Source organism: Schistocerca piceifrons, chromosome 1 (assembly GCF_021461385.2).
Source record: "Schistocerca piceifrons isolate TAMUIC-IGC-003096 chromosome 1, iqSchPice1.1, whole genome shotgun sequence".
In the NCBI taxonomy this organism is placed as follows: Eukaryota; Metazoa; Arthropoda; class Insecta; order Orthoptera; family Acrididae; genus Schistocerca; species Schistocerca piceifrons.
This window is the reverse complement of record NC_060138.1, coordinates 227,844,106-227,857,327: the sequence shown is the minus strand read 5'-3', so window position 1 is coordinate 227,857,327 and position 13,222 is coordinate 227,844,106. Positions and strand designations below refer to the sequence as shown.

Sequence of the window (13,222 nt, the reverse complement as noted above, 5' to 3'; positions counted from 1 at the left end):
GTTGCAAGACAAATTGCCTCTGGTACTCCCTCCAGTGGCCCAGTCCTAGCAAGGAAACTCTTGAGGGATTTAAGGCGGGATCTTCCTGCCTGATTATCATACAGAGGGTGTCGGTGGTCGTTCTCCTGCTTTGCTCTCTCACCGTCTGCAGCAATGGCCCTCCGGAAATTGGCTGGTGCTGTTCCAACAATCGGATAAAATTTCTGCACTGGTGGTGGCTTCAAGCATCCTGAGATTGTTCTTGCAGTATCGTTGGCCGCTATATCGGCTTCCTTAGAAGCGCAAGTGCAGAAGTCCTTAGGACTCCCCAGCTGCTACCAGTCAGCTTCTTAAGCATCCCATTGCGAGCTATGACTTTCTGTTTCACGTTTAGACACTGCTGCCTGTACGTTACGGCCCTGTACAGAGTGACACCTGGGTAGACTGGTGTTGGGCAATGTTTCAGTGGCTCTCCTCGCCATGTGATATCCAGCTTTTGCTGCGCTTCCCTGTTTCGTAAGTGGAAGGCGCTCACTTGAGTTTTACTAGGATTGGGCTTCAGGTGGTTGGCATTATAGTACTCGGAGAATGCATCCATTGCTAGAGACAGTTTTCCCTCTACATCTTTAAAGGTTGGCCCCTGAACAGCTACTGCTGTGTCATCAGCATAGATGAAGAGCCTAGTACTTGCTGGCACTGGCCTATCATTTGCGTAGATATTGTCCAGTGCTGTAGCAAGCTTACTTCCTAGGGGGAGACCGTTCTTCTGCAACAGTGACTGCATCACTGCATGATGGGAAAGAATTCAGTAAGCGATTTTTTGTGCCATTACAGCAACTGCATGATCATTGTACTTCAGCTACAGGATTGCACATTGTGGCAGCAGTCACATAATGACTTTTTACACTTCTTTCACAGTTCCATGGCAACTGTGGATCCAACGCAGCAGCTAAAGCACCACATGGCACATCGGCAGCCGGTAGTGGTGTATTACGTGCCTTCATCACAGATGTATGGGGGTTGTGTGAGTCTGCTTCAGCATCATACGTCAGTAGTAGCCATTATCATTGTCTTTTGGGTACCTTGTAATTTCCCCCCTCCTTCTTCCTTCCATCTATTGTCCACATTAAACATTGCCCAGTTCAAGTAATTAATATGCAAAGTCTTTTATGAAGATTTGAGAGGAGTGAAGCTCACTATAAACTTACAAGTTCACGTAGCTTGTCATGTTGAGATGGCTCCAGTTCTCCTTGCCTAGGTGTCTGATTCTTGAAGCGGAAAATCTAACATCAGGTCCCCACGTTTGGTTTGAACTTAATAAATTGGAAGATTGTAATTACAGAATTTTTTACATAAATTCATTTTCCTAAGATTTTGTTACATTTTAGGATGTTACACAGGATATTGATTTTTCTCATTAGCAGAGCCGGTATTACATTGTTCGCACCTATTATAGAAAAATACATCCGATCACATCAAAGGCAAGTATAGAACTCTCACTCTCTGCGGAAATAACAATATTCCAGAGGGTTTACAATTTTTCTTAACAAATAAATTTCTACTAGTTTTTGTTACATATTAATTTCGATAATTATTTCATAAACTAATCCAGAAATAAACATAGTAAACATTACAGGTTTGCGTAATTAATAATAGAAATTTCAGGTGCACTAATAGTTCGTAATTTCAAATGTTTCTAAAAAAATATAGTTTTCACTCTACTTCAGAACTGATACATATCGATTATGACATCGACAATAAAATATTTTGTAAATTAACTCTTTTCATAAATTTTAGCTTGGAATAGAACATACTGTCTATAAAATTACATGAAAGTATTCAGAAAAGCAACTGAGGTAATATTGTCCTGTTCAACATTCCAAAAATAATACTGGTATCGACAAATACTGTTGAGGAACAGTAATGCCAGAGGAGGATGTCCTGTCACAACCTGCCACAATTACAAGGCAATTGTGCATCAGCTGCTGTACTCTATCATTTAACAACAGCCAGTAATAATATTATCTTTACAAACAATCCTGTTGGAGGAACATCCGCAACTGAGCATTATACCAGAGGTTGAAGATACCACTTCAGCTCTAAAGTTCTTTTATTATCACACAACCGGTTTCGGGCTCTTATAAGCCCATCTTCAGGTGTCGTAACTTTGTACTGTGCACCCCGAGTGCCACGGTGGACGTGTACTCGGCCTACTGTACGTTAACCGCGGCGCTAGGTGACCACGACACCTGAAGATGGGCTTATAAGAGCCCGAAACCGGTCGTGTGTTAATAAAAAGAACTTTGCAACTGAAGCGGTATTTTCAACCTCTGGAATGTTATCGTTGCTGTCACCTTAGGCACACAGTGATTCTACTACCACTGCAGTGTCGAATGACACAGCGGCCACTGTGTGACGTTTCTTGTGCTCCTAAAATATATGGCGACTACATACGCTGCAGCACATATGACGTGACGGCAGCTTGTGAGTGACGTTTCCTGCTCTTCTTCCACATGTATATAGTGACATTGTATCACAGCAACACGACACGACAAAGCAGCCACAGAGTCATGTTTCCTGTGCTTCATCCACAGGTGTACGGCGACCACGAATTATCAGCAACAAATACAAAGATAATTCTTAATCAGCTAGTGAATGACGTGTTTTGTGCTGGTGTCGCAGGTACATGGCGATCGTACGACCGCTGCAGCACCGCATGACACGCCGGAGGGCGCTCCTGGCGCTTCTGGCGGTGTGGGTGGCAAGCGCGGCGCTCGCTGGACCGTGCCTCGTCTTCTCCACCACCGTCACCAGAACGTGAGTTTCTCACTTAACGCCCACTTTAGTGCGTAAAGCATATCCCCTTCTCATGTCGCATGCCAGTATCATAAGTCATATTTGATGTCAGTACAACACGCAGTCTGTCACATCATGTGCACCAGGATAATCACTAAGGACTGATGAGTCAAAACATTATGACCCTGCCCACCACTAGATCTGATGCCACCTGTTGGCAATAAGGAAAGCATGTAAGCGGAGCAGAGACGAATTACATATTAGTCTAACACCGACACATGCCGCAAAAGGTAATACCTTTCAGAAAGGGCGGACTGTGTCTTAGAAATGGAGTAACTGGTCAGCTGTTCGCTTCCTAATGCCATGAGCTTCTAAGGAAGGTGGTTACTGGATGGTGAAAGCACACTTAGATGACGCCTTACCGTTGTCTGCTCTACGGAGCAGGTGATGTATGTCAAAACTGACGACAGAGTAAGATTCTGGTGCACGCAGAAATGTTTTGGAGCATGCCATTTAGTGCACATTTTTGAACATGGAGGTAAGCAATAGACGCCCTTACAGGTTAATCCAACAGAATTATCAGTTACGCCCGCATTGTGCATGGGGTCATTGAGATTGGAACATTGAACAACAGCAACGTGTCGCCTGGTCAGATGAATCGCGTTTCTAATTTCAACAGGTTCATAATAATTTCTGGAAACGCCTTCATTCACGTAAACTGCTGCTCGAAGCAAGTACCACACCATGTACGCAAAGTGGTGGGGACATTATTATGGGGTATTCACCTCAGATTCCATGGGATGTGGAGCAGTAATCGAAGGCATCATGATAGCTGCACACCGCATAAACGTTGTTGCAGATCTTACAGTGATGGCATCTGCCAGCAGGATACCTCTCTGCTTGAGTGGTGGAGGAGCATGATAGTGCATTCACATTAGTATCTTCGCCATAATGTTCGCCCGACATGAAGCTGATGGAACACATCTGAGATGCTATTGGGCAGCAGCTCGGTACCCAAAATATACTAGTCCTTAATTTCAGAGAATTACATGACCTTGGTATATATCTGGTGCTACACACCTCTGGAAACCTACCAATGACATGTCGAATTCATGCTAGCCATGACCAGTGCTGTATTGTGTTCCATAGGCGAACGAACATGCTGTTAAACAAGTGGTCATAATATTTTGGTTCATCAATTTAACTTTCCTACTTGTTTCATCTGTACGCTGATAACTATGTCATTTGCGTATTTTACATTTACATACATTTAGCCATTTCCTTTATCGTAATCACTGTATGTTACCAAGTTTCATTTGCTCCCTTTTTGTAAATGAATTTTACATTGAGGCACCACCTCACTTGGTAGTTTTCATAGGATGTACTTGGAGAACCATAACCGATTTTGTCTTTTCCATACTGGACCTTTCCCAGACCTGACTACCCCATCACAAGTGGGGCAGATGCTACGTCTGGGTGCACGTTCCTCTGTCGCTGCCTCCGTCTTCGCAGTACACGACAAATCCCCCATCGGTTGTCACTCACTATGAAGTTGAGGACGACGATCCTACATCTAGGACAACACAAACACATCAACATCCTTCGCATACTACCCTGTCATAGTCCAAAGGCACAGTTATTCCGTTAATAACGCCAGGACGCTATACAGCGTCTTCCAATTGGAATAGTGAATATTTTAAGCGATGGTGGCATAGACCAGTTCTAATAAAATATTCTGTATAACATGTGTCCAATTTTTATCGTCTACACAGATACAGCTGTTTACAGAGGAGAGCTTTCATTTCGCTAATTAATATCTCCAGCTGCCATGGGTTCACTTATTGGTATTTGTTTATCGCAGTGGCTTTGTAATGAGATCGCTGCTTTTGCTTGTAGTGAATAAGGTAAACGATTTCCTGGTGATGCTCCAAAAAAAAAAAAAAAGCCTTGCCAAAGAAGCGGCGATACTTTCTGCGCAACCCACCCATCATTTTGCTTGACAACGCGCGGGCGCATACAGCGCAAGCTGTGGCTGTTCTGTTCGGTCGATGGGACTGGGAGGTACTGTACCATCCACCATACTTCCGGGACTTAAGTCTTGTGACTTTGATTTGATTCCAAAGATGAAGGAACCACTTCATGGCATTCGCTTCAGAGCTGTTCCAGAGATTCGACAGGCAGTAGACCGCTCCATTCACACCATCAACAGAACAGGCTCTGATAACGGTATACTACGCCTTCCACATCGATGGCAATGGTTTCTGCAGAACGCTGGTGACTACTTTGAAGTACATTAACAGGTGCAAACATGTACCTCTTTTGTATCGGTTGCGACTAACTTACTTTGTGTTCTGTCTTACGGCAGGTCTTGTCATGGGGGAAGCCTCGTCAGAGAGGTCCACCGCATGAGAGTCTAGGGAAGTGATTCCAGTGGTGGTTTCCCGTTGTCTTCCTCTGATGATGATGATGAAATGATAATGAGGACAACACAACACCCAGTCCCTGAGCGGAGAAAATCTCCGACCCAGCCGGGAATCGAACCTGGGCCCTTGGTCTGACAGACCGCCGAGCTAACCACTCAGCTATCGGGGCGAACGTTGTGAATAAATAGTTGCCGCTATTTGAGTTCCAACTATATATAACTCTGGGGATTGATCGATGAGAGGATATGCGACAGAAAAAGGTCTAATGAACTTACGTCTGGAAATGCATGGTTTCATTGTTAGGGACCATTTACTAGTTCATACTTAATTACAGAGACTGCGGTCCAATACGCGCTGTACCACGCAACCACAGTTACGGTATGCATTGTTTCCTCCTAGAGGGAGATAGTGTTCTCATACATCAGGCCCTAGTGCCTCTCCTGCCATAGTAACTGGTAATGTTCTGTCCTATTCACTTCCCTTGTTGAGTTACTTTGCAGTGGATGTGATTCAGCGTTGTTCACAATGGTTCCGTATTCGAATCGAGAGCTTGCCGACATGGTGTTTACTTACAGAAGGGCAAATGGCAACGGGGGGGGGGGGCAGCAGAGTTGCATCAGGAGACCTTTCCCCGTCGACCGAACCATAGTATTCAAGGTTTGCAACAGTGTTTGGTCGTTTGTCTAAGACAGGGTCGATTCAGGAGGCAGGGAATCATCATGAAGGACGCAACCGAAATGATCGAACACCAGACTTGGAGGAAAATATGATTAACCCCGTGGAAGACGACTGCCGAGTTAGTACTGGGCAGTTGGCCTGCCAATACCGGGTAACCCTGACGATCGTGTGAAACATTCTCCACGACAGTTGTTACTACCCTTATCACTCACAGCGTATGTAGGGCTTACTAGCGACGGACTTTCCCCGTCGGGAGAAGTTTTGTCACTGGCTTCTTCACCAGGCAACCACGATTCACGGATTTGTGTCATCGATACTATTCACAGATGAGGCCACCTTTACGCGGAGTGGTACCTTAAACTTTCAAAACTGTCATCTATATGACTATATGCCGAACCCACGTGGTATGGTGACAGCGAATCATCTGCGTTGGTACAGCCGTGATGTGTGGGCAGCGATAATTGGCGACCGTATTTTGGGACCAGACTTACTTCCGCGTTGCCTAACTGGTCGGAATTACCGGCGATTCTTGCGGGTGACTTTGCCTCCCCTGCTTTAAGAAGTGGCAGTGATGTCTAGAAGGCTTATGTGGCTGCTACATGATGATGTTCCAGATCACTTCGCCGTTAACGTCCGGACGCATCTCAATCGTGTCTTCCCTGGTCGATGGATCGGATGAGGGGGTTCAGTTGCATGGCTTGCTCGTTCACCGGATCCCAACCCGTGCGGTTTCTGGTTATGGAACCATGTCAAATGTATCGTGTAGGCAGAGCTGTTTGCACATGTGGAGACACTGGAGTAGCGTATCCATGCTGCCTTTGAGATTGTTTGTATCCAGCCAGGTCGATGTGAACGTGTGAGACAGAACATGCTACGGCGCGTACACGCAGGCGTTGAAGCATATGGAAACCATTTTCAACACATATAACTGTGGCTGCATGGTATACCTCCTATTAGACGGCAATCATTGTGTCAATGTATGAATGAGTAAATGGTCTCTCGCATGGAAGCTATACATTTCCAGACGTTGGTTCATTAGATCTTGAATGTTCCTCTCATTGATCAATGCCTAGAGTTTGTATGCGGGGGAAAAATCATCCTGTGTAGGTGGTCCTCCTCTTGTGACATCTAGTGGTCAATTCCGCTTTACATACAGTTGTCCAGATACTTTCGATCTGGTAGTGCATGGTAATATGAAATGTAGGGAAATGGGGTGGTGCCCTCCATGTACGAACCACGTCCATTGTGTTTCCACAAGCCTAACATTCATCACTGTATATGCAATTTTTCTTGCAGTTAGTGGCGATATTGAATATCCATCAGATTGTCCAGTAAAGGTTATAGCCCTGTGAGTCTGTCTTCAGTACTACTAAGCCACATATTGGTACTAAAACAAACTGATTCGTTACTCCCTTGGTCGCTCATGGATATGCTTCTGCTTATACGTGGTTATTATGCTAATTTATTATCCCATTATGCGTGAATCCCAGCTGATCCGTAAATAAAATCCAAGCTGTGAAATGCACATCTCTGGTGTTCCATCTTAGAATCCAATGACTGAACTATAATCTGGCATGCTGGTTTTGTGCCATGAGAACTAGCATAGGCTGTAAGTGTAGATCTGCTGCTATATCTTGTCGTTAATGGTAATGATCTCGTGTCTGCAAGTAGCTGTAACAACGTACTGAACATTACATAAGATGGAACACACGGTTGATAATGTTGTTCATGTTACATAAAACGTGCCAACCAGTCATCGACGTCGTCTAATGTACAACAGAACTCCATGTCTGCCATTTCCCGTGCCGAGTAATAGCACTGCATTTCACTAGTTACGTTGTTCACAATCCAAGGAATCACTTGTTTTGTTCTGGTGGCGGCCCATCTTCGAAGCGATACTTACGAAGAAGCTTATATAATATATGAAGGAGCTGTAGGTCCCAAGCCTAATAAAAGCATTATTCAAAGTACGCAAACACAACCAACAACAAATCAGCAGTGAACGTTCAACATGCAAGCAGCTTAAACCAACAAGTACTGACTGTTCTCGACTCAAGAAAAATGGTCCATATCTTAAAAGATGTTTTTTCTTCAAATGGTTTTGTAGGAATTCTTGTTCTCTAGATTTGACCAGTACTATTTCCAGTAAGAATTGGGGATATTTTTATAAATATCTTTAATTTGTAAATATTCAATTTCTCAGCGAGTGTTGGTGAAGAAATCTTCACGGGCTTCCATCCAGGTGGCTGTATTGAAATTGCGTGGCAACTGCCAAACCAGAAGATAGAGTGACACTCATTGAATCGTCGCGGAATTTCAACTCAGCCACCTGAAAGGGAGTTCGAGAAGATTTCATCTTCCCCATACAGGATGTAACAAAAAGGTGTGGTTAGACTTTCGGAACATTCCTCACAGAGAGAGGAATAAAATGTGTTAAACGCTTTATTTTCATGTTTTAGCTCATTTCCTTCTCTTCATAAGCACATTAATGGCAGAAACCACAGCTTTTTTTAATCACATTTAACTAACAGAATGCAAAAAGTTATAATGAATAATTCAGTGTGGGTAGGAGACTAACTTTTGGTGTCAAGGGACAAATCACGAAGAGGGACCCACAGGGCACAATTTTGGGACTACTCCTATACTCATTATGGTCTATCGTGGACCCTCACGGGATCGTGCAGTCGTCATCAACGAAGATTTTGTGCCAATGTTTGGGTTTTCATTATTGGTGATTGTTAGGTCTCAACAGAGACACTTGCTTTGCTTTCATAGAGAATACTCTACCTGTTCTGCTATAACATGTGCCTTTAACATTGTTTCGAAACTTCATAAACGATGAAGCTCCTCCTCATTTCAGTATTTAATGTACGTAATCTTCTAAAAAATAGATCCCGTGATGGATGGATAGGTAGAGGTGGGCCGATTCCTTCGCCTATATGCTCTCCGAACCTAAACCCACTGGGCTTTTAATTGTGCAGGCATCTGAAAGCTCTTGTGTACGGAACCTTTGTACAAGATGCACAGTGTTCGTGCTCGTATTGCAGAAGGTTGTTAAAACGTAGGAAACTTTTCAGGAATACATCAGTGCATTAGGTATTCAATGGATATATCCTTGCTAACAGAGGGCATTTTCAACATTTCATTTAGGATAGTGTTTCATAATATGTTGATACTCATTTTCCTGTGTGTTTACCATGATTAATGCGTTGAAGATTTGTAGAAACTGAGCTCTAATATGAAAATAAAATTTTTCTGGACCCATTTTGGCCATGCCATTTTGTTTCACCCTGTATATTTTCACCTAACAGTAATCTGTTTCATTCATGTATATTTGCCGTTCCTGGTATTTTCCAAATAAAATAAGTACTATTGTTATCGTCTGCTTATACATACAAAGAGTGTGTGTGTGTGTGTGTGTGTGTGTGTGTGTGTGTGTAGATTATTCGTGCCAGAAGCAACTTCATTACTTATCACTTAGAGCATGACCGACCTTCTGATGTACATCTGTTGTTAATAAAAATGTAACACATTTAATGTTGACAGAAAAATAAGTCAACCATGGAACTAGATCGCCAGCTAACGTCTGGCTGTCGTTCCGCATTTACTCGAACACATACTCAGCTACAAAACTAGGTGATAACGCAAACAAGAGATCCAATGAGAAACATTCCTAGCCAACAACTATTTGGAAATTTCGCACAGGTGTGATTATTGTAATAAAGTATCCAGTGTTCTCATTTTCCCTGCCAGAATTGTAATCATCTTCCAATAGTAAAAGACCTTTCAACATAGCGAAAGCTGGAACAGCTGTATGTTTTATGGAACTGTAGCGTGAACTGGAACAACTGTGTCACCGTTTCATTTATTGTTCCAGTCACTGACCTATTATCCAATGTGACTACATATAATATTAAAGCCGGTTGCAGATTTTTCCGCCATACTTTAGTAGCAGATTTGGGGGATGTAACACATAGGAATTTAAATTTTCGACCTTGTTGTTGTAGGAAAAACATTTTTCAGATTTCACAAACTACAAGTATATCTTGTACATGATGAAGCTAGAAACGTAGGACATACTTTAACTTACGCATAGCACTTCAGAGCTTTTATTTCCATCCGATTTTACAAGCGTGTGTGTTTTCAGTCGTGGGCATTCACACTTGGGGTACTTTTTACAATTACTTTTAATATCATTTTCCATTTACACTTTACAGATGTTCAGTGAGCCCTCACTGGGACGAATGGTAAACATCTGGACGACAGTAAAACTCCTCCCACACTTTTGGGACGACATCAGTAGTTACTACACTACATCTACTGCTGTTGCTCTGCCGCTTTGTTGTTAACCCACAATGGTTACTAAGGGAGGCAGAAAGACGGAGTCTTTCACTAATCACCACAAAAAAACACAGCACGAGATCAGTCGACCTTTGAGGCCAATGGTGCAATCCATCGTTACTCCAGCAGTCGATTTTAAAGAAATGATCTGACACTAAGATTCCGTGAGGTGGTTCCCAGTTCTTTTGAAAACTAAAGTTTTTCTGACTGTTCTCGCGAGAGTGGACAAGGTCAGTTCTCCAACATAACCACTAACTTGATTTCAGTAACTGTCTTTTCTGCTAAAAAACAAGGACCCTTAATTGTTTTCCCGGGAAATGGTGAAAAACGCATGAAGCCTTGAAGATTCTCACTCGTGTTCGACTTTAGTATGTGGCTGCCAGTTTCCCCAAACTCTTACACTGCGGCCCTTCACATTTCCTCTTCCATATAACATAGCTTCATCACTAAACGTGTAAGGAGACTGTTATCTTCTATCTCCTCGACCAGAATGATTTGAAAGAAAAACCTCATCGAAAACACGTCAGGTTATTCAAATAACACTGTGCAACAATGAAAATGTAAATCGAATGAAAATAGCCAATTCCTATCAGTTCTAATGTGCTGATCGCGAATATCACAAAGACAATTCAAAATTAGCTCTAGTATTTATTTTATACTGTTTTATTACGGTGAGCTGATTATACACGGATTTCTATTTTAAGTTTAAAATCAGATATTATAATGGTTTGTAAAAGTCATAATAACTAGTAACAATGGAATATATTATTGTCCCTGATTTTACTTGCTTGCAATATTTTGGATATAAACATTTTGACACCAATTTTAGTGATCTTTTTGTCTCCCTCCCCCTCAAATTCAGTGGCAGATTTGTGGTGACTTGGAAGTGGTTGCGCTGCTATTAGGTATGCAGTTAGGGTATACTAAATATTACTGCTTTCTCTGTGAATGGTATAGCCGAGCTCATGCATCTCATTACAGTAAACATGAATGGCCCACCAGAAATTCGCTTTAACCAGGTATAAAGAACATTAAGAGTGAACCTCCAGTAGACCCTAAAAAGATTCTGCTCCAGCCCTTGCACATCAATTTGGGTCTAATGAAAACCTTTGTTAAGGGAATGATTAAAAACAGGTGACGCGTTTAAGTACTTAAGGCAAAAATTCCCTTACTTAAGTGATGCCAAAGTAAAGGAGGCCATTTTTGTAGGCCCACAGAGAGCTGTTTGGACACCATACTTTTGATGGAATCATACAAGGTGATGAGAATCATGCATGGGAATGTTTTAAGACAGTCTTGGGGAACAAACGAGGAATAAATAACAGGGAGACCGCAGATAACATGTTGTCATCTTATGAAAAACTTGGTTGCAACATGTCATTGAAAATGCATTTCTTACATAGTCATCTTGAATTCCTCCCCAAAGATTGTGGTGCAGTAAGTGATGAACATGGGGAACGATTTCATCAAGATATTGGCACATTTGACGAGAGGTATGCCGGTATGTGGAGCCCTACTATTTTATCAGATTAGTGCTGGATTGTCATAAGGGATGTTTCCTAGTATGTGTATAAACGTCAAACCAAGCGAAAACAGTCACCTTTTGAATTTATCTCTGAACAAATTACGTAATTGTATACACTCTACATAAGGAAATTCAACATTTGTAATCCTGTACATACATTTATGACCAGTTACTTTAAGTATTTTCTTTTGTGATTAACATAGTTCTGGTACAAAGTAGACTTACGAAGTATTTTCATTCCTGTAATATAATTTTCATTTTTTATTAACATTTTAATTTTGTACTTACAGAATGTCACTGAAATTTATCAATGCATAACACATAATTCAAGTAATAATTCACTTAAAATTTGTTATGCTGAATCTTGGAACATGAATGCACATTTAGTTAGTGGGTTATTTATACAAAAATGTAGATTTTTTTTAATTAGAGCTAAATATTTATGGAGATGATGATTTTGTATCATTTTATTCTGAAATAAACATAACTAACTCAAAATCATGCAATATACACTCTTTTACTTCAAATTTGTTGTTCAGTGTGATAATTTGAACAAGAGCTCCATCAGCACCAGCGCTTCGAAGAATGAAGGTGGACGTGGTTATTCTTAGTGGGACAGCAGCTGTCGTAATGGAACTAATGATTATGCCAGCCCAGCTTTTGGCCGTACTACGATCTCTTCGTTAAATTCGTTATTCTGATGCTAGAACTACCAAATCGATGCTAGAACTACCAAGATATCTGCACAATGTAAGATCGAACCATCCAGTACCATACGGCATCATGAATCTGATAAAACATATCAAAACCTGTAATCAGGAAATTACTATGTGCTGGTTAAAAGCACACTCTGAGACTTTTGCCTATGAAACGACATACAGATTAGCCAATGCAGGACTGTGTGACGGAAACAGTGCTCCATGTGGAATTACCATATTCAGCACTTATACACGTTATCACAGAAAACTGGAACACAGAATGGCAAGAGACTTCCAAATATATAGGAAAGATTATGCCAAAGTGAACCCAGTGCTGGTTTCTAATTTCTGGTACGAGAAACATCAGAGACTGAAGAACACTATAAGGCGCCTCACGTTCAGCAACGGCTATTACGGGAACCATCTACATCGTATTGGTCTGGTCGCTTCCCGATTGTGCGACTGCGATGAAGAGCAATAAGTCAACCACTTCTCTTTTGGATGCCCAAACAAATACAACGCTACAGGTCACCTACTATAACGTCTGATCGCCATCTGCTGCGGTTTGCCGACGTGTTTCACCGCACTGATATGCTTGAAAGACTTGAGAATACATCGCCTTTTACATGCGTTTTTGTTAGAAGAGCAGTTCGACATTCAGTGTGATTGTATTGTAATTATATGCTGATGTACAATATGCTAAATCAAGTCAAGTGTTGATATTCAATGTCTTAAACCTTGTATGTGATAACTGTGTGACTTCTACTCAAATGTCAGAATTA

The 13,222-nt window shown here is 41.8% G+C and overlaps 2 protein-coding genes across 2 annotated transcripts in view; both read left to right on the top strand.

Moving 5' to 3' along the window:
* The window catches only part of LOC124802966 (tachykinin-like peptides receptor 86C), a 177,979-nt gene extending 175,508 nt beyond the window's left edge, over positions 1-2,471 (top strand). The window contains exons 3-4 of the mRNA XM_047264094.1: positions 898-1,003; positions 2,367-2,471. Of these exons, the coding sequence (XP_047120050.1) occupies positions 898-1,003; positions 2,367-2,471 (211 nt within the window). The remainder of the gene's footprint in view (positions 1-897; positions 1,004-2,366) is intronic.
* Positions 2,472-2,665: 194 nt separating this feature from the next.
* LOC124802889 (tachykinin-like peptides receptor 86C) overlaps positions 2,666-13,222 on the top strand; it is a 363,207-nt gene continuing 352,650 nt past the window's right edge. Inside the window, exon 1 of the mRNA XM_047263979.1 lies at positions 2,666-2,796. Within this exon, the coding sequence (XP_047119935.1) occupies positions 2,666-2,796 (131 nt within the window). The remainder of the gene's footprint in view (positions 2,797-13,222) is intronic.